The following is a 20,642-nucleotide window of genomic DNA, read 5'->3' as shown; positions in this document are numbered from 1 at the left end:
AGTACCTTTAAAATCTTGAGTACCGTGAAGCATTAATGAGACCCACTGAGTGTTGTTACTGGCTGAGGATCTCAGGGGACTCATTAAAGCAGATAATTGGAAGCCATGACTGCATGAACCTCTTACACTCAGTGTCAAAAAAAAGTTCTTTAATACTTCGGTCAGCCTGTAGTATTTAATGAGACACACAGAGTATTTTTACTGACTAAGAATCCCAAGGGACTTCTTAAAGTAGATAATAATCATGGGGCCATGATTTCACAAACCTCTCATAGAGTCACTCTTAAAGAGGAAACACCAAGTTCCTATAAAATAACTGAAGTAACTTGAAGCATAAATGAGCCCCACTGAATATTGTTACTGACAAAGCCTCTCAAGGGATTAAAGCAGATAATTAAAGCAGATAATTGGAGGCCAGGATTGCAGAGACTTCTCAGAGACTCCAAGGCAAAAGTAAAACCCAAAGTCCTTTTAAAAACCTGAAGTCCTTGGTAGCATTAGGGATCCTCCCAGGGCCATTCCTGACCAAGGCTCCCCAGGGACTCCTTCCAGCACATCCTTGAGGCCACTGGCATGGGAGGGGGATGCTGAGGGCAGGACAAGGGGCTGACAGTGCCCAGCCTTGCTGGGGCTGTGCCAGGAGACCCCAGGGCCTCAGGACAAGGTGTCTCCTCACAGCCCTTGGTGGCACAGAGGCTGCTGTGCCCCAGGACACCAGGACTTGGTTTCTCTTTGTCCCCACCTGTCATCACCTGTCGTGTCTCTCAGTGGGACCCATTAAAACTTCAGGAAACTTTGGAGTTGAATTCTGACTTGGAGTTCTTGAGAGGTTTCCTCAGCTCCCTCCAAGGGACTGATGTTCAGGGCCTCAGCACAAGCCCCGAGAGGCTCATTTAAGTCCTTGTGCTGTGTCTGTGCTGATGAGCTGGGCTGGGCTCCTGGCACAGAGGCAGCTCCTGGCATCCAAGAAGAGCTTAAAAACACATTTCTCTTGCTGAGCAGCTCTTCTCCCAGCCCAGCAGGGCTGGGGCACTGCCTGCAGCCAGCCCGGGCACAGCACACACACACAGAGAGCTTGAATCACTCAGGACTGGGAAGGGGCTGAGAAGTGACTGCAGAGAATCACTCCCAGCCCTTGGCACAGGAACCTCTGGCTGCAGGACAATGCAGCTGCAGCTCCTTCAGGGATCTCATACAGCTGGAACATGCCAATGCCTACAGACTCTATGAGTACATTCTCTGATTGTGTCTTGTGTGGAGCAGCCAGGGGTGCCCAGGGCTGTCCTGCAGAGCAGGGTCCTGCAGCCCAGGGCGCTGTGCTGGGGCAGGGACTCTGCTGCCTGCCAGGGACAGCTCTCAGCCAGCCCTGGGGGCTGCTGCCAGCACTGGGGGACAAGATCTGGGTGGAAGGACAGGATCTGGGTGGAAGGAGACAGCTGGTGAGGCTTGGAAGTGTTCTCCTTGTGTGGTGAGGATGCTGCATTTTTCAGGACTCTTCCCAGCTTGACATTTAACTGCAGAACAATTCCAAGTAGCTTATACAGGGAGCACAGCAAGGCAGTACCTGTATAAAAGGGAAAATCCTGATATTTTAATTTATTACACTGCATTGCTCTGGATGGGAAATTTCACATAAATATTAATCTTTAAGTTCAGGGTTAGAAAACTAAAACAATTTTCTGCCAGACTTTACTAAACCAGAAGTGACAGAAATCAGAGGAAGGTCCCTTACTGGCATCATCAGTGTTGCTTTTCCAGCCTCCTCAGAATTGCTCTGACATTGACATCAGAGCCTGCAGAGGCAGAGCTGCCCCTGGGCAGTGGCTGAGCTGGGAGGGGTCTGCAGGGCAGAGCTGAGCCACCAGGGCTGGGCTGGGCTCTGTCAGCACTGGCAGGGCCCAGCCCTGGGCACAGGGAAGCAGCTGCAGGCAGGGACAGCTCCAGGCAGCAGAGGCCTGGGCAGGCAGTGGGGGGAAAGTGCCACCAAGCTGTGCTGGGATCTTGAAAGTCCTCTCCAAACGGAACTATTCCATGATCACTGTTTTTACAGATCCCCACGCCGGGATACCATCAATGTCCAACAGCAGCTCCATCAGCCACTTCCTCCTGCTGGCACTGACAGACAGGCGGCAGCTGCAGCTCCTGCACTTCTGCCTCTTCCTGGGCATCTCCCTGGCTGCCCTCCTGGGCAACGGCCTCATCATCGCTGCCGTGGCCTGCAGCCACCACCTGCACAGCCCCATGTTCTTCTTCCTGCTCAACCTGGCCCTCAGCGACCTGGGCTCCATCTGCACCACTGTCCCCAAAGCCATGCACAATTCCCTCTGGGACACCAGGACCATCTCCTATGCAGGATGTGCTGCTCAGCTCTTTTTTTTAACGTTCTTCCTGTCAGCTGAGTATTTCCTGCTGACCATCATGTGCTACAATCGCTACGTGTCCATCTGCAAACCCCTGCACTACGGGACCCTCCTGGGCAGCAGAGCTTGTGCCCACATGGCAGCAGCTGTCTGGGCCACTGCCTTTCTCAATGCTCTCATGCAAACAGCCAATACATTTTTCCTGCCCCTGTGCCATGGCAATGCCCTGGGCCAGTTCTTCTGTGAAATCCCACATATCCTCAAGCTCTCTTGCTCCAAATCATACCTTAGGGAACTTGGACTTCTTGTGTTTTCCTTCTATTTTGCACTTGGTTGTTTTGTGTTCATTGTTTTCTCCTATGTGCAGATCTTCAGGGCCGTGCTGAGGATTCCCTCTGAGCAGGGACAGCACAAAGCCTTTTCCACCTGCCTCCCTCACCTGGCTGTGGTCTCCCTTTTCCTCAGCACTGGCATATTTGCTCATCTGAAGCCCCTGTCCATCTCTGCCCCATCCCTGGATCTGGCCCTGTCAGTTCTGTACTCAGCGGTGCCTCCAGCCCTGAACCCCCTCATCTACAGCCTGAGGAACCAGGAGCTCAAAGCTGCAGTGTGGATACTTATGACTGGATGGTTTTGGGAACATTAAATTGCTGGCCAGGTTCTGCAAATCACTTGCAATAAAAGTCATCTTTGGTACTTCGTGTTGGTCTGGTTGTGGAGTTTTTTCTGTGGGTATGTTTTCAGTCTTGTTTCAAAACAAATGTTGTTGTTTGTACCTGCTGTGGTTTAGGGTAAATTTTCTAGGAATTTTTTTGTATGGGTTTTTTTTGTGAGAAAACTTTAATTATATTTTTTTTCACTTGGTCTGGGAAAAGAATTGTTTTGGAGAAAATTGGTAAAAACTACTATTTGACAAACAAAATGTTTACAAACATAAGGAATTAATAGTATAACATTAAATATTAAAATTTTTTGCTGTTTTGAAAAGAGAGGGTGAAACTGAGAGGTTTTACCAGAAGTTAGTTTAGGTTTTCTAGGTTTTTTGTCTCTGGAAAATATTTAATTTCAGGCCTGGTGGTCCACAAGTGTAAGATTTCATGGGTGGTTTTTTTTGTTTGGTTTTGTTTTTTTTTTGTTTTTTTTTTTTTTTTTTTTTTTTTTTTTTGTAGTTTAGATAAGATTTGAATATTTTAAAGAAAAAAGTAAATAAAACTAATCCAGGAGCCTTTTTTATTTGACTTAGCTAGATTGATTAAAAGGAAATATCCCTATTTTCTTTTGCTGTTGTTTTTGCATTTGATGAACATACATAGTTTTGAGGTAGAAGAAAAAAAGAAAAAATGCTGAGGAGTGAATACTGTTTTTTAAAACAAACTACGTGGTGGTGTTCATTTGTTTGTTTGTTGTTGTTGTTTCTCCACAATACGTGGTACATACAGAACAGATGACTGGGGATGCAAATATTATAGTCACTTTAGGACATTCTACTCTTTATTATGTTATTGCTAACTTACTAAAACCAATTGAATTCTAACTTTAGAAACACAGACATTTTATATGCATATATCTATATAAATACAATATATAGATAATGGTAGTGACATTCAATAAAAATTATATTTACAAATGGTTTTTACTGAACAATCTGATTTTTTGAGGTACACTAGGTGGACTTTTGCATTATGTATAATGTATAATTTGGTTTCTGTTTTGTGTTTATTTATAGGTGGTATTTTTGCTTTGGGGACTTGAGTCATCGTGAGATTATTGAGTTAGGAATAATTTTTTTGTTGCTAATTTAGATTTGGTTTTGATACTTTTATTTTTATAATTTGATTTACTTGTTTTTTGCTTTGGTGCTTTTTATTAGTTTTATTTTTGAGGATGTGGGTATTTATATGGTGGATTTTTATAGGAATTTTTAATTTTGGTAGCATTTTTAAATTTATTTATTAGCAGTTAAGATGAGGGGGTTTTATGCTGATAGTGGTGGTATTTTACTTTTTGAATTATTTTTATAGAGTATTGGCTACACTTAATGAATTAGAGTAGAGGCACAGCTTTGGCTACTTTTTTTTAAGGTTTAGGATTAATTAAACAGCTTTGAGCTTAATAAGTTGGCTTGTTTTATTTTTAGTAGTATCTGCAATTTGTTGTGTGCGATTTTCTAAGGCTTTTTTTTACTTTTGGTTTATTTATATGATGCGATGGGAATTGTCAGTGAAAAGAGTAATTTGTGGTTTTTTGCTTGTAGTTGGTGGTACAGAGGAGTTTTTTAATACATAATATTTGGGTCTGGTTTTTTTTAATTTATGAGACTAAAGTTTTTACGTTTAGGTTAACTTGTAATTATTTTTAAAATTTCAGGGTGATTTAGTTTTTTAATACAGGTGCGCTGGGTGATAAGAGTAATTTATTTACTTTATGTGGTATTGGTGGTATGGTGGGTAGAGGGAAATTTGCTTTAAATATTTACTTTAGCACTGGTAGTTGGGGGTTATGAGGAATAGTGCTTTAGTAGTTATTATTTTTGAAGCAGTTTGGATCTTTTTATGGGCTGCTAAAATTCCCCTCCCTGTTGGAGTGTGGTTGGTTTTAGACTTTTTGTAGATTTGACTTCAGAATTTTAGTGGCTGGCTTTGAGCCTCCCCAGGCATTTTTTGTTCAAGGTTTTAGGGCAGACTCTGGCTCCTGGCTGTGAAGTAGAGTATGTTTTTTACATTTGGGTTTGTTTTGATTGGGCTAAGAGCTGTGGTGCGAGCAATTTTTTGTTTGCTTTGGGCAAAGACGTGTTGCTGTTAAGGGATTTATTGGAAAGTGGACTGTGTTGTACTGTGGACAATTTGGAGTTTTATTTTTTTAGTACAGTTTGGATCAGTTATTGTAGGTATATAAATGTATATTGTTTTTATAAAGATAGATGCATATATAGTGTCTGTGTTTTTGAAGCTAGAATTCAATTTGTTTAGTAAGTTACAATATAATAATAAAGAGTAGAATGTCCTAAAGTGACTTTAATACTTGTATCCCCAATTATTTGTTCTGTATATACCATGTGTTCTGTACCTTTAAAACTAATTCTAAAAGTAAAACAACAAAAACAAAAAAGAAACAAGCATTTTGTTTTAAAAAGCAGTGGTCACTCCTCTGCATTTTTATCTTCTTCCTCAAAACTATGTATGTTCCTCAAACCCACAAACAACAGCCAAAAAAAAGGAGGGTGGGGGTTCCTTTTAATTAATCTAGATAACAAAAACAAAAAAGCTTCCTGAATTATTTTTTTCCTTTTTCTTTAAACCATTTAAATCCCCTCAAAATTTAAAAACAGAAAAAGACACCAAAATCCTAAACCTGCAGACCGCCATTCTTAAACTTCAACATTTTCCAGAAACATTAAAATAAAAATAATAAAAAACTAAAAAAAAATACCTCCTGGCAAAAAAATCTAAATTTTACCATCTCTCTTCAACACAGCAAAAAAATTTATTTTTTTATTTTCTTTTATTCATTCCTCATGCTTGCAAAATTTTTGCTGGTCACATAAATAATTTTCTCTGTATTTCTCAAAAAAAAAAAAAATTCCAAGACAGACTAAAAAAAAAATAAAAATAAAAAAATAAAAGCCCAACTGAAAAAAAAAAGAGTTTTCTCTCCAAAAATACCCCAAAAATTTACACTAAAAAAAAGCAGGCAAAACAATGACATTACGTTGTGGACAAGATTAAAAATATAAAAATCGGGAAAAAAAAAAACCACTACCAGACCGACAAGACGTATCAAAGACTACCTTTATTAAAAGTGATTTGCAGAAACTTGCCAGAAGTTTAATGCTTCCTTAACCATTCAGTCATCAGTGCCCACACCGCAGCCTTGAGCTCCTGGTTCCTCAGGCTGTAGATGAGGGGGTTCAGGGCTGGAGGCACCACCGAGTACAGAACTGACAGGGCCAGATCCAGGGATGGGGAGGAGATGGAGGAGGGCTTCAGGTAGGCAAAAATGCCAGTGCTGAGGAACAGGGAGAGCACAGCCAGGTGAGGGAGGCAGGTGGAAAAGGCTTTGTGCCGTCCCTGCTCAGAGGGAATCCTCAGCACAGCCGTGAAGATCTGCACATAGGAGAAAACAATGAACACAAAACAGCCAAAATCGAGGTAAAGCACTTAGCACAATGACACCAAGTTCCCTGAGGTAGGATCTGGAGCAGGAGAGGTTGAGGATATGTGGGATTTCACAGAAGAACTGGCCCAGGGCATTGCCATGGCACAGGGGCAGGGAAAATGTATTGGCTGTGTGCAGCAGTGAATAGAGAAAGGCACTGGCCCAGGCAGCTGCTGCCATGTGGGCACAAGCTCTGCTGCCCAGGAGGGTCCCGTAGTGCAGGGGTTTGCAGATGGACACGTAGCGGTCGTAGCACATGATGGTCAGGAGGGAAAACTCTGCTGAGCTGAAGAACATGAAGAAAAAGAGCTGAGCAGCACATCCTGCATAGGAGATGTTCCTGGTGTCCCAGAGGGAATTGTGCATGGCTTTGGGGACAGTGGTGAGGATGGAGCCCAGGTCGGTGAGGGCCAGGTTGAGCAGGAAGAAGAACATGGGGCTGTGCAGGTGGTGGACACAGGCCACGGCAGCGATGATGAGGCCGTTGCCCAGGAGGGCAGCCAGGGAGATGCCCAGGAAGAGGCAGAAGTGCAGGAGCTGCAGCTGCCGCCTGTCTGCCAGTGCCAGCAGGAGGAAGTGGCTGATGGAGCTGCTGTTGGACATTTCTTCACTCTGGGCATGGTGGACTGTTAAAAGAAAACAGTGAGAAGCTGGGAGAGATTTCCTTGAGTCAATCCTGTGCAATTTTATCAGGAATCCCCTGAAAACTACTTTTCTTCCTCTGGGGGAACTTCACTAAAACCTTTTTTTTCAGTTCAGGTTTTTGTTGTTGAGTTACTGCCTGATCTTCACCATTTCTCTCACCTGAAACTGGGGAGCTCAGAAGAAAAAGACAGCTTCCTGTTCCCCAGTGCAGTCAGATCTGATGGTCCCACACAAATGTCCTTTGTTCATTTCATCTCCCCTTTTGCTCAGGGTAATCACACTTAAGCATTCTTTAAAAAGAAAATATACCTTTGAAGGCTGCAGTTTCAAAGTCAGTCCCTCCAAACCCTTCTCTCTTTCCCTCTGGAGCTGCACAGGGAGGGATATCCAGGGCTGCTCTGGCTCTCTGCTGCCTGGAGCTGTGCTAATTGAGAGCTGTTTCTCTCTATCCAAGCCTTGTCCCTGCCAGTGCTCCCAGAGCCCAGCCCAGCCCTGGGGGCTCAGCTCTGCCCTGCACACCCCTCCCAGCACAGGCCACTGCCCAGGACCATCTCCCTGTCAGCAGGGCCTTAAGGGTAGCTCAGACAAACAGAGGTGCTGCAAGCCAGGGTGCTGCTGGTGCTGTCTGTAGGTAGAGGAGGGTGAGGAGGCACTTTCTGAGGGAGCTCTGAGGCAGATCTGCTGATGCCCAGGGTGACAGTGCAGGAGTGTCAGTGACACAGACAACCCTGACAGCCCCTTTCCCTTTCCTTTAGGAGAAAGCTGAGAGCAGCCCTGGCCATGCAGCACCATCTCCACAGCAGGAGGAACCTGCCCTGAGGGGGGTGGCTCCTTCCACCTCCAACTTCTCCCCACAGTCCATGGGGAGCTGCCAGGCAGGCTGAGAGCTGCCCCTGGCAGGTGGCCCATCCCCTGGCCTGGCCAAGAGCCCTCAGGGCTGCAGCACCTGCTCTGCACCACAGCCCTGGGCAGCCCTGGCTGCAGCCCCAGCTCCAGCCCCTGCAGCCGTCCCTGGCAGCAGGAGCCGTCCTGCCCTGTCCCTCTGACGGTGCCCAGGGCAGCCCTGCTCCGGAGCACATCCTCCCCCAAAGCAGAAAGGGCAGCAGAGCCATCCTTACAGTGCTGTCAGTCCTGTCCTGGGGCAGCTTTAGGAGATCCCTGCAGCCAGAGACTTACTGTGCCAGAAGTGATGAACATTTCTCCATGAAGAAGCTCAGAGATTTCAAAAGGTGTGAAGATTTCTCCGTGAATAATCTCAGAATTGTCCTTCCAGTTTCTTTAAGCCTCTGTCTGCTTCACCCCTTTCAAGGACCTGCAGACAGTGCCCTCAGCCCTCCTGGGCTGGGAGAGGAGCTGCTCCTCAGGAGAAATGTCTTTTTGAAGCTCTTCTTATTTTCCAAGAGCTGCCTCTGTGCCAGGAGCCCGGCCCAGCTCATCAGCGCAGACACAGCACAAGGACTTAATGAGCCTCTTGGAGGTTTAGTGCTGAGTCCCTGAACATCAGTCCCTGAGAGTCAGTGAGATAAATCTCTCAAGAATCCAAAGTCACATACAAACTCCAAACTTTCTTGAAGTTTTAATGGGTCCCACTGAGGGACCCGACTGAGAAAGGACTTTAATGACCCTCCCATGGATTTGGTGTTGTTGACAGTGGTGTCAGCCCCAGAGAATGTTTAAAAAAAGTTTCAAGAACTCATTCAAGAAGTTTTGGAGAACTTTTGGAAGTAAGATTGAAACTCCAAAGTTTCTTGAAGTTTTGATGGGACCCAGTGAGAGACATGGCTGAGAAAGTGTCCCCAGGTTCCAGTTAGAGCAGAACACTGCAGGCAGTGGTGACAGGTGGGGACAAACCAGGGAAAGGTGTCTCTGATGCTGAGCAAATCCTGTGTCTTGTCCAGCCCAGACTGTCCTACGGTGTCCATGCCCTGTGCCTCTGTCCCTGCAGGCTGTCGTCACCCCCCGGCTGCCCCACCTGGCTGGGCCCTTCCTCTGCTGACAGCTCTGCGTCCTGCCTGCCTCTGCCTGGCCATACAGAGCCTTGGGCTTGAAATCAGGAGGGTTCATTCAACATTTACCATGTCTGGAAATTGTGGGGCTGCTTTCCAGCAAGGATGGTGGTAAGAAAAGAAGAAGACATCTGCCACAAGATTCATCCAAAGGAAATAACAACTGAATCTGGGACCTTGGGGTTGTTTTTATGGTAATGGCTAAATTGGAATACAGAGGTAGCAATGCTATATAAGTACCACTCTTTTAGAATCACATGTCCATGTAAGGTTATGAGTTCCCACACCTTAGACCTAAGCCTAAAGAAGTGATGCCCTCTTAATTGCAAGACAGTGTTCAGGAGTCTTATTCTGATATTTCGTAGATTTGGTGACAGAGGGGCCTCACAGAACCAAGGAGGCTCCTGTGACACGTTGGAATCTCCTGAAACCAAAATCCTTTTTGACACAGCAGGGCCACATGGAACCAATGGTCCATTGTGATAGTGCAGATCCAAGGAGACCATGGGGACACTCTGGAACATCATGGAATCCAAAGTACGTTGTGACAGAGAAAGGCTTCATGGAACCAAGAGTCCAATGTGACACAGCCAGACCTTGTTTGAACAATGGAACCACTGCTGACAGTACAGAAACTCCTGGAACCCAGGGGCCACTGTGACACTGTATGGCCTCAGGGAACCCAGGGGCCACTGTGACACTGTATGGCCTCATGGAACCCAGGGGCCATTGGAACACTGTATGGCCTCATGGAACCCAGGGGCCATTGTGACACTGTATGGCCTCAGGGAACCCAGGGGCCATTGTGACACACCAGGGCTGCATGGAATGGAAGGTCCGTTGTGACAGTGCAGATCCAAGGAGACCATGGTGACACTGTGGGTCCTCGTGGAACCAAGGTGACCATGTTATACTGTGGGACCTCACGGAACAAGGGTCCATGGTGACACTGCAGAACCAAGGAGATTGTTGTTGGCAGTATGAAAGCTCACAGAACCAGAAGTCCATTGGGACACAGCATGGCCTCGTGCAACCAAGCGTCCATTGATACTCTGTTGGGCCCCACGGAACCACAAGCTGTTGTGACACAGTGTGGCCACATGGAGCCAAGGGGCCATTGAGACACTGAGGAACCTCACGGAACCAAAGGTCCCTTGTTACACTGTGGGGCCCTGTGGAACCAAGGGGACCACAGTTACATTGCCGGGCCTCATGGAACGGTGGAGACAATTCTGACACTTTGGGACCCACTGGAACCAAGGGACCACTGCGACACTGCAAGGTCTCGTCCAGCCAAGGCAGCCTTGTGACACTGTGGGCCCCCTTGGAACCAAGGGTCCATTGGGATATTGTGGGGCCTCATGGAACACTGGAGACCATTATGACCCTTCGCAACCCATGGGAATCAAGTGGCCATTGTGACACTGCAGGGCCATGTATAACCAAGAGGCCACTGTAGCACAGCAGGGCCTCATGGAATCAAGGGGACCACAGTGACACTGTGGGGCTCCATGGGACAAAGGGGCTGTACTGACACCATGGAACCAAGGAGAGCTTTGTTACACTCCAGGGCATCATGGAACCAAGGCAGCCCTTGTGACACAGCATGGCCTCATGTAACCATGGAGACCAGTATGTTACATGGGGCCTTGTGGAACCAAAGGATCATTGTGGCACTGCAGGGCCTCATGCAACCAAGGGGACAATAGTGACACTCTGGGGCTCCAAGGGACCAAGGGGACATTCTTTTAGTGCAGAACCAAGGAGAGCATTTTAACACTGTGGAGCATCATGGAACCACAGGTCCATTGTGGCACAGCATGGCCACAGGAAACCACAGAGGCCATTGTTACACCTGGAGGCCTTGTGAAACCAAAGGGCCATTGTGGCACTTTGCATCCCCATGGAACCAAGGAGTCCATTGTGACACTATGAGGCCCTGTTGGGTCCAAGGCCAACTGTGGCACTGTGGGGCACCACTGAACCAAGGAGACAAATGTGACACCACAGGGCCCCATGGAACTAAGGATTCATGGAACAGTGCGGGACTCATGGAACAAAAGTTCCATTGGGACACTGTGGGGTCATATGGAGTCCTGGAGACCACAGTGACGGTTCAAGGTCCCATTGAACCAAGGGTCCATTGTGATACTGCAGAACCAAGGAGGCCCATGTGACACGACAAGGCCTCATGGAAGCAAGGGGGGACAACTGTGATGCTACAAGGCCCAATGAAGCATGGGGCCAGTGTGACACAGCTGGGCCTCATGCAGCCATGGTGCCATTTTGATCCTGAAAGGCCCAAAAGAGCCAAGGGGCCACTGTGACGCTGCAGGACTATATGGAATCATGGAGACCATTGTGACACTCTGTGGCCTCATGGAACCAAAGAGGCCATTGTGTCATTGTACAGCTCCATGGAATCAAGGCAACCATTTTGACATTGCAAGACCCCATGGGAACAAGGGGCCAGTGTGACACAGATATGAAACTATCATTGTGACACTGTGGAGCCCTGCGGATCCAAGGGAACAGGTGACAGGTCTGGTTGGCTTGGCCTGACTGACTCAACTGACCTCGGCGTGGTGAGGGTGTCCTCTCATGTACCCCTGAAACACTGGGACTCTTGGCTTTCCTTTCTATGGAAAAGAACCATCCCTCCTGCCCAGGCACCCATGGCCAAAACTGGTATTTCTCCAAAATTCACTGTATGCAAGGGTGTCTCCCAGACTAAAGTTGCCAGGACACACAGGCCTCTCTCACCTTGGCCTCTGGTGGTGTCCTCTAATCTGCCCTGGACATATTGGGGCTCTGCGCTTTCCTTCCTACGGGAATGAACCGGCCTCCTCATCCCGGCACCCATGGCTGAAATTGGGATTCTGCCCCCTAAATTCCATATATCTGAGACACAGAATCCAAGATATTTATTCCATTGCTCCCAGATGAAAGCTGCCAGGACAGGCAGGTCTGGTTTCCCTTGGCCTCTGGTGGCTGCCATTCATCAGCCCCTGAAGCACTGGGGCTTGTGCTTTCCTTCCAGTGGTGACCATGGTGACACTTCAGGGCCTCACGGACCCAAGGGACCATTGTTACACTGTGGGAATTCGTGGAACCAAGGCAATCACTGTGGCACTACTGGGCTGCATGGTCCCAAGGGGCCAGTGTGAAGCAGAAGGGCTTTGTGGAACCAGGAGCTCATTGTGGCATTCCAGGGTCTCGTGGAACCAAAGGGCCATTGTGACCCTGCAGGACACTGTGGATCCATGGAGACCATTGTGACATTGCAAGGCCCCAGGGAATCATGGAGACCCTGGTGACACTGCAGGGCCCCACAGAACCAAAGGGCCACGGTGACCCTCCTGGGCCTCATGGAACCAATGGAAAATGGAACAGATCTGGCTGGTTTGGCCTTCTGAAGGCAACATCCAGAGCAAAGTTAATACAGTTGCTGGATTTGCAGGAAATGGCTGCAAAGGGAGCATGTCAATCTGCTGCTGAATGAGGGCAGGAGGGGCAAACCTGGGATCATGGAATGGCCTGGGTTGGAATCCTAAAGATCATCCAGTTCCAATCTCCTGCCATGGGCAGGGACACCTTCCACTGCACCAGATTGCTCCATGCCACCTGGCCTTGAACACCTCCAGAGGTGGGGAGTCTGCAGCCTCTCAGGGTAACCTGTGCCAGGGCCTCACCACCCTGACTGGGAAGAATTTCTTCCCAATATCCCATCCAAACCTGCCCTCCTTCTCCTCATGACCATTCCCCCTTGTCCTGTCACTCTGTCCAAAGTCCCTGTCCAGCTCTCTCCAAGCCCCTTTGGAGCTGCAATGGGCTCCAATGTGTCCCTGGAGCCTCCTCACTCCCAGGCTGAACAGCTCCAGCTCTCTCAGCCTGGCTCCAGAGCAGAGGTGTTCCAGCCCTGCAAATGTCCATTGTGACACTGCAGGGCTCCCTGTAACCAAGGGTGGTGCATTGTCACACTGTGGAACCAGGGAGACCCTTGTGACCCTGGGGTGCCCCATGGAAACAAGGGGCCATTGTGACACAGCAGAGCCCCAAGGAACCAAGGACATCACTGTGACACTGCGAAAACAAGGAAAGCATTGTGACACGTGGCATCTCACAGAACCAAATGGCCATGGGGATACTGCAGATCCCCTTGGAACCAAGGAGACCATTGTGACACTTTGGGCCTCAAGGAACAAGGGAACCATTTGAACACTGCAGAACCAAGAGACCACTGTACCACTGAGGGGCCTCATGGAACCAAGTGTCCTTTGTGATACTGAGGAACCAAGGGGCCATTGTGACACTCTGGGCCCCCATTGAACCATTGGGCATATTTTAATGTCTTCTTTTACTCCTCATCATCCTCCTCTGAATCTGTTAATAATTAATTTCATTTATACCTTTAAATTTAAGCCTACTTTGCCCTTAGAGTGTTTTTCTCCCAGTCCTCATCTCAACTCATGAGTCCAAACCACGACAGAGGCCGTGTGAATCAAGGGGCTCTGCAGGGCCTGGTGGAACCAAGGAGCCATTGTGACCCTGCAGGGCCTCAGGGAAGCAATGAGACCATTCTGGAACTCTGCGGCCCCAGGGAACCAAGGGGCCACTGTGACACCACAGGGCCTCACAGAACTGAGGCCACCACTGTGACACTGCCAGGCCTCATGGAAGCAAGGGGCCAGTGTGCCACTGTGGAGCCAAGGAGAGCATTGTGATATCACTGGGCCTCATGGAAACAAAGAACTGTCGTGATACTACAGGGCCTCATGGAACCAAGGGGCAATGGTGACGGTGCAGGGCCCCAAGGATCCGAAACCATGGAACAAGTCTGGCTGGCTTGGCCTCTTGGAGGCCACCTGAGTGGTCCAAGCTGACTTGGCCTGTTGTGGGCTGCTTCTCATCTGCCCCTGAAACCCTGGAGTTCTGTGCTTTCCTTCCTGTAGGGAAAAACTGTCCTTCTGCCCCAGGGGCCCATTGCCAAAACTGGGATTCTCCCTGCTGAGTGGATTATATCCAAGGATTGCTCACGTATGAAATCTGCCAGGACAGACAGCTCTGGATTGCCTTGGCCTCTAGTGGCCATTTCTTAGCTCCCTTCAAAACGCTGCTGTGCCATGCCTCTCTTCCCATGGAGAAAAACACCTTTCAAATCTAGGTGTCCTCAGCCAAGATGGGGAATCTGCCTCCAAAATTCCTTCTCTCCTAGGATAACTCCCAGACAAAAGCTGCCAGGAATGTCTGAGTTCCCTTGGCTTTGTGAGGGTCAGCTCTCATCTGCCTTTGGAACACTGGGGTTCTGCCCTGCCCTTCCTGAGGAGTAGAACTGACATTCTTGTTCACACATCCAAAGCTGAAATGGAATTCCACCTCCAGAACTCCCCATATATCCAAGGGTTCCCTCCAGACAAAAGCTGCAAGAACAGACAGGTCAAGCTTGCCTTGGCCTCAGGTGAGTGCCTCTAAGCTGCCTTCAAAACCTGGGGTTCTGTGGTTTCCTTTATGTAGAAAAGAACCATCCTTCTTGTCCAGGTGCCCATGGCCTCAAGCACATGGCCACTGTATAGGGACAAAGGAGCTCTGTGCTCACTGCAGTGCAGACTGAGGACAGGGGTTGAGAGCCTGGGGTAGGACTGAGGGGTGGTTTCAGACATGGTGAATCCTTTTGATATAGTAGAGAACAGCCAGAAAAGGAAAAATTAATGCCAAGGACACCTAGGGAGGCCCAGACTGCACAAAAGGAGAAAGAAATTTCCCTCCCGGGGCAAGGGCTGTGGTGCAACACGTCCCCCAGAAGGAGTCTGGAGCAGCCCAAGGCTCTGTGTGGCCAGGCAGAGGCAGGCAGGACGCAGAGCTGTCAGCAGAGGAAGGGCCCAGCCAGGTGGGGCAGCCGGGGGGTGACGACAGCCTGCAGGGACAGAGGCACAGGGCATGGACACCGTAGGACAGCCTGGGCTGCACAGGGCACAGGGATGGGCAGCAGCTGCAAGGCCCTGACACAGCCAACTCCTGCAGCCCTTTGGCCATGGCTGCTGGCCCTGGGCCTGAGCCATGAGGAGGAGACAAGTGACCCTTGCAGCCCTGGGGCCTCTTTGCCTCCTTGTCCCTGCTCAGCAGCCTGGCAGGGGCCGCCCATGGTGCTGCCCTTGGCATTGCACATCCCCACATCCCAGTGGCCTGGGAAGAGCCCTGAGCAAGGAGGGAGGGACAGGATGTGCCTTGGCAGGGGCTGGGGCTCAGGCCTTGGCCCTTGGCATTCCTGAAACACATCCAGGTTTGCTCAGCATCAGAGACACCTTTGCCTTGTTTGTCCCCACCTGTCATCACTGCCTGCAGGGTTCTGCTCTAACTGGAACCTGGGGACACTTTCTCAGTCGTGTCCCTCAGTGGGCCCCATTAAAACTTCAAGAAACTTCAGTGTTTCAATCTTATTTTGAGTTCTTGAGAAGTTTTTTGAACTTCTGAAATCTCTCTAATTAATCACAAAATAATTGAAAACTTAGGTTTTTTTCCCAGGGGCGTGTGTTGAGTGGGTGTTTTGAACAAATGTTTATGATCTTTTCTCACTGAATTTCTCAACTGAAGAACTCAAGGAAGAAGAGACTTCTGAAAAAGTAAAATTCATCAGTGTAATAGGCAATCAGCCAATTTCATCAATAAGCCATTTTATTGAGAAATATTGCCAAATAGAAATTTGAAAAAGCCACAAGCAAAGGACAGCACCGAGCCCGGGATCGGTACTGGGTGAACCTTAGATCCAGCCTCTATCACGCCGTATCTCGCCCTGTTCACAAAGTTCGCTTTTGCAGGGCTGGATTTATACAGTTTTTTCAGCCAGAAAGAAGGTTGCCTCATCCTTTTGTCCACCCTTTCATTGTTCCATATTCATATTTCTTGTCTTCCCCTCTGCCAGTCTGATGAATAGCTTTCTGGGCAGGGCTGGACACCTGATTACATGTACAGGAACCTGGTATTGGGATGCACACCCAGGCTGATGTAGATAAGATTTCCATCAGGTGCTGATCACTGGGTCCTTGGTAATCCCATCTTTGGAGGAGACCCATCTCCTGGTGGAGACACCCTTCCTTCTATTTCAAATGTGCTGCTTCCCCTGTTCCCATCAGAGGCTGCAGTTTCCCAATCGACTTTTATTTCTTGGTTTCAAAATCCTTTTATAACATATATTTCTATAAAACACGAATTAATTCTCTAAAAATCTGCACAATCAGAAACCTGCAAGTGTCTGAGGATCCATCCTCATCAGGGGCAGCCATGAACAGAAATGGGCACAGCTTTGTGGCTGCCCCAGCTCTGGGATGGGCCCTGGGCCTGGAGCAGGAACAGCTGCTGAGGGCCCCAAGGCCGGGGCTGTTGTGCTGGCCTGGGCAGGTGGGATGGCAGCAGGGGCTGCAGAGCTCTCAGGATCTCCTGGAGAGGAGAGCAGGGCACACAGGGAGCCTCCTTTTCCTTTGGCCAGGCCCCTTCCCCATGGCTGGGGCTGAGCCCTCTCTGAGCTGCAGCTGCTGCTGTGCCCTTGCCAGGGGCTGAGGCCGTGGGGCCCCTGCCCAGAGCAGCCTGCCCTGAGCAGAGCTGTGGGGCCAGAGCCGGCTGGGCTGGGCTGGGGAGAGGCCCTTGGTGCTGCACAGAGCTCAGGGCAGCTGGCAGAGCTGGCAGGGAGCTGGGCTGGGCTCAGAGAGCCTGGCACAGAAACCATCAGTGTCCATCTCGGCCTGTGGCAGCGTGCAGGGGCAGGACTCAGCCCCGGCCGTGTGGGGCAGGGCCAGCGCCTGTGGAAGGCATTGAAAACAGGCAAGTGGCCCAGAGAGGAGGCTGCTCTGTGCCCTTGGTGGCATGGGCACAGCAGGGAGGGGGCCCAGGACATTTGTCCCCAATGGCAGCCTCTGTCCCCAGGCGTTGGCAGCCCCGGCTGCCCAGCCCAGCTCTGCGGGGCCCTTTGGCTGTGGCCCAGCTCCATCCTCCTGCGGGGCTCAGGGCCTGTTCCCGGCCATGGCCAGCCCTGCCCGGCCTCTCTGCTGGCCCAGAGCCCGGCAGAGCCCGGGGCAGGGCTGTCTGTGCAGGCCCACAGGGCCCACGGGCTGTGCAGGAGCTGGCAGAGGCTGCCCAGCAGGGAGGCCATGGGGCACAGAGCCCCAAGGCTGCTGTGGCCCCACGGCACAGGGGCCGTTCCCACCCGCAATGCTCCTGTCCTGCCCTGGGCCGGCACAGGGGCTGTGGCACCATGGCTGGGCCAGCGCGGCACAAAGGGGCCACGCAGCCGCTGCCGGGGCTGACAGCAAGGCCAGGCACAGAGCAGGAACTGCTGGGCATTGCCTGCGCTGGCCAGGGCTGACTGTGGGAAGGGCAGAGCTCAGCTGCCCTTGGGGGCTGCAGGAAAAGTCCAGAGCCCAGAGAGCCTCCATGGCTGTGCTGGAGACCAAGGCTGGAGCAGGGAAAGGCAGGGCTGCTGTGGGATGGGGAGGGAGACTGAATTCCAGCAGACACCAGTGTCAGGCTCTGGAAGGCTTGGAGAGAAGAGAAGCTTCACAAGCCTCAATGGGGGGGGATGTCACCAGTTGTAAAACCATCTCCACCTGGTGAGCACACACAATGTTTGTTCTTCAAAATCTACTGGCTGCATAATGTCCATTGTGTAAGAAAGAGAATTGGAAAGTGACCAGCTCCAGTTGTGCCAACTTTTAAAAGTTCACTGGGCAGTCAGGTGTGACCCTGGCAGCGCCAACCACCAGGTATCACCAAAGAGACCGCCAGGACAGAAGAACATATCTTTAAAGGGAGGTGAGAAAATGTTAATGTTTTCAGGGAAATTATTATCATATGAATGTTTTTCTGTGTCATTCACTGAATCTGTATGTACAATACAGGCTGTGAGCAAGAATTTTCCTGTATTCAGCATATACACCTTTGAGAGGAGGCCTTCCTTCTTGTGCATCTGGTTGATGAAGGAATGTTGCATCTTCCATGTGCCTTGGTGTGAAGCAGTTTCTTTTATCTTTTCCCATTTCTGGTAGAAGTGCCACAATGGCCTCTCACTTCCATGTGGCCCCAAAATAACACAATGGCACCTTGGTTCCATGAGACTCTGTAATGTCCTAATGATCTCCTTGGCTCTGCAGTGTCGCAGTTGGATTCCTGGATACATGAGACCCCACAGTGTCCCAATGGGTTCTTGTTTCCATAAGGTCTCACTGTGTCACTCTATTCTCATCAGTTCAATCAGGCCCCACAGTGTCCCAAAGGTCTGTTTGGCACTGCAGTTTTAAAATGGCCCTTGGTTCCATGAGGCCCTACAGTGCCACACTGGCCCTTGGTTATACAAGACCCCACAGTGCCACAAGGATCCCCCTGTTTTTACGAGGCCCTGAAGTGTCATAATGGCCCCTTGGTTCCTGGAGGCCCCTCAGTGTCACAATGGACCACTTGGTTCCATTGGCCTCCCCTGTGTCACAAGGGTTCCTTGATTCCATGAGCCCTTGCAGTGCCACACTGCTCTCCTTGCTTCCAGGAGGCCCTGAAGTGTCACAATGTCCCACTGGTTCTATGGGGGCCCAGAGTGTCACAATGGCCCCTTGGTTCCTCAGTATCACAAAGGACACTTGGTTCCATGAGGCCCCTCAGTGGTACAGTGGTCTCTTGGTTCTGCAGTGTTCAAATGGTTCCCTTGTTCCTTGAGGCCCAAAGTGTCACAATGGTCTCCTTGGTTCCAAGGGGATCTGCAGTATCCCCATGGCCATTTGGTTCTGTGAGATGTCACGTGTCACAATGCTCTCCTTGTTTTCACAGTGTCACAGTGATGTCCTTGGTTCCTTGGGGCTCTGCTGTGTCACAATGGCCCCTTGTTTCCATGGGGCACCCCAGGGTCACAAGGGTCTCCCTGGTTCCACAGTGTGACAATGCACCACCCTTGGTTACAGGGAGCCCTGCAGTGTCACAATGGACATTTGCAGGGCTGGAACACCTCTGCTCTGGAGCCAGGCTGAGAGAGCTGGAGCTGTTCAGCCTGGGAGTGAGAAGGCTCCAGGGACACATTGGAGCCCATTGCAGCACCAAAGGGGCTTGGAGAGAGCTGGACAGGGACTTTGGACAAAGTGACAGGACAAGGGGGAATGGCCATGAGGAGAAGGAGGGCAGGTTTAGATGGGATATTGGGAAGAAATTCTTCCCAGTCAGGGTGGTGAGGCCCTGGCACAGGTTACCCTGAGAGGCTGCAGACTCCCCACCTCTGGAGGTGTTCAAGGCCAGGTGGCATGGAGCAATCTGGTGCAGTGGAAGGTGTCCCTGCCCACGGGAGGAGGTTGGAACTGGATGATCTTTAGGATTCCAACCCAGGCCATTCCATGATCCCAGGTTTGCCCCTCCTGCCCTCATTCAGCAGCAGATTGACATGCTCCCTTTGCAGCCATTTCCTGCAAATCCAGCAACTGAATTAACTTTGCTCTGGATGTTGCCTTCAGAAGGCCAAAACCAGCCAGATCTGTTCCATTTTCCATTGGTTCCATGAGGCCCAGGAGGGTCACCGTGGCCCTTTGGTTCTGTGGGGCCCTGCAGTGTCACCAGGGTCTCCATGATTCCCTGGGGCCTTGCAATGTCACAATGGTCTCCATGGATCCACAGTGTCCTGCAGGGTCACAATGGCCCTTTGGTTCCACGAGACCCTGGAATGCCACAATGGCCTCCTGGTTCCACAAAGCCCTGCTGCTTCACACTGGCCCCTTGGGACCATGCAGCCCAGCAGTGCCACAGTGATGCCCTTGGTTCCACGAATTCCCACAGTGTAACAATGGTCCCTTGGGTCCGTGAGGCCCTGAAGTGTCACCATGGTCACCACTGGAAGGAAAGCACAGAGCCCCAGTGCTTCAGGGGCTGATGAATGGCAGCCACCAGAGGCCAAGGGAAACCAGACCTGCCTGTCCTGGCAGCTTTCATCTGGGAGCAATGGAATAAATATCTTGGATTCTGTGTCTCAGATATATGGAATTTAGGGGGCAGAATCCCAATTTCAGCCATGGGTGCCGGGATGAGGAGGCCGGTTCATTCCCATAGGAAGGAAAGCACAGAGCCCCAATATGTCCAGGGCAGATTAGAGGACACCACCAGAGGCCAAGGTGAGAGAGGCCTGTGTGTCCTGGCAGCTTTAGTCTGGGAGACACCCTTGCATACAGTGAATTTTGGAGAAGTACCAATTCTGGCCATGGGTGCCTGGGCAGGAGGGATGGTTCTTTTCCATAGAAAGGAAAGCCCAGAGGCCCAGTGTTTCAGGGGTACATGAGAGGACACCCTCACCATTCCAAGGCCAGTTGAGTCAGTCAGGCCAAGCCAACCAGACCTGTCACCTGTTCCCTTGGATCCGCAGGGCTCCACAGTGTCACAATGATAGTTTCATACTGGAACCTTCATTCCACAGGGCCCCGCTGTGTCACACTGGCCCCTTGTTCCCATGGGGCCCCACAAT

General features: G+C 50.2%; 1 protein-coding gene and 1 pseudogene across 2 annotated transcripts in view; one reads left to right on the top strand and one right to left on the bottom strand.

Annotated features, from left to right (window-relative positions):
- The first annotated feature begins 2,073 nt into the window (after window positions 1–2,073).
- LOC136374973 (olfactory receptor 14A16-like) overlaps window positions 2,074–20,642 on the top strand; it is a 184,574-nt gene continuing 166,005 nt past the window's right edge. Inside the window, exon 1 of one of the 2 annotated variants that reach the window (XM_066340330.1) lies at window positions 2,074–3,478. In XM_066340330.1, coding sequence (XP_066196427.1) covers window positions 2,074–3,006 — 933 coding nt within the window. In that variant the 3' untranslated portion in view covers window positions 3,007–3,478. The remainder of the gene's footprint in view (window positions 3,479–20,642) is intronic. The other variant, XM_066340331.1, reaches the window with a different exon arrangement.
- Window positions 6,185–7,406, bottom strand: LOC136374975 (olfactory receptor 14A16-like; annotated as a pseudogene).

This window comes from Sylvia atricapilla, unplaced genomic scaffold (assembly GCF_009819655.1).
Source record: "Sylvia atricapilla isolate bSylAtr1 unplaced genomic scaffold, bSylAtr1.pri scaffold_66_arrow_ctg1, whole genome shotgun sequence".
Classification (NCBI taxonomy): Eukaryota; Metazoa; Chordata; class Aves; order Passeriformes; family Sylviidae; genus Sylvia; species Sylvia atricapilla.
This window is presented reverse-complemented; position numbering and strand designations above follow the sequence as displayed.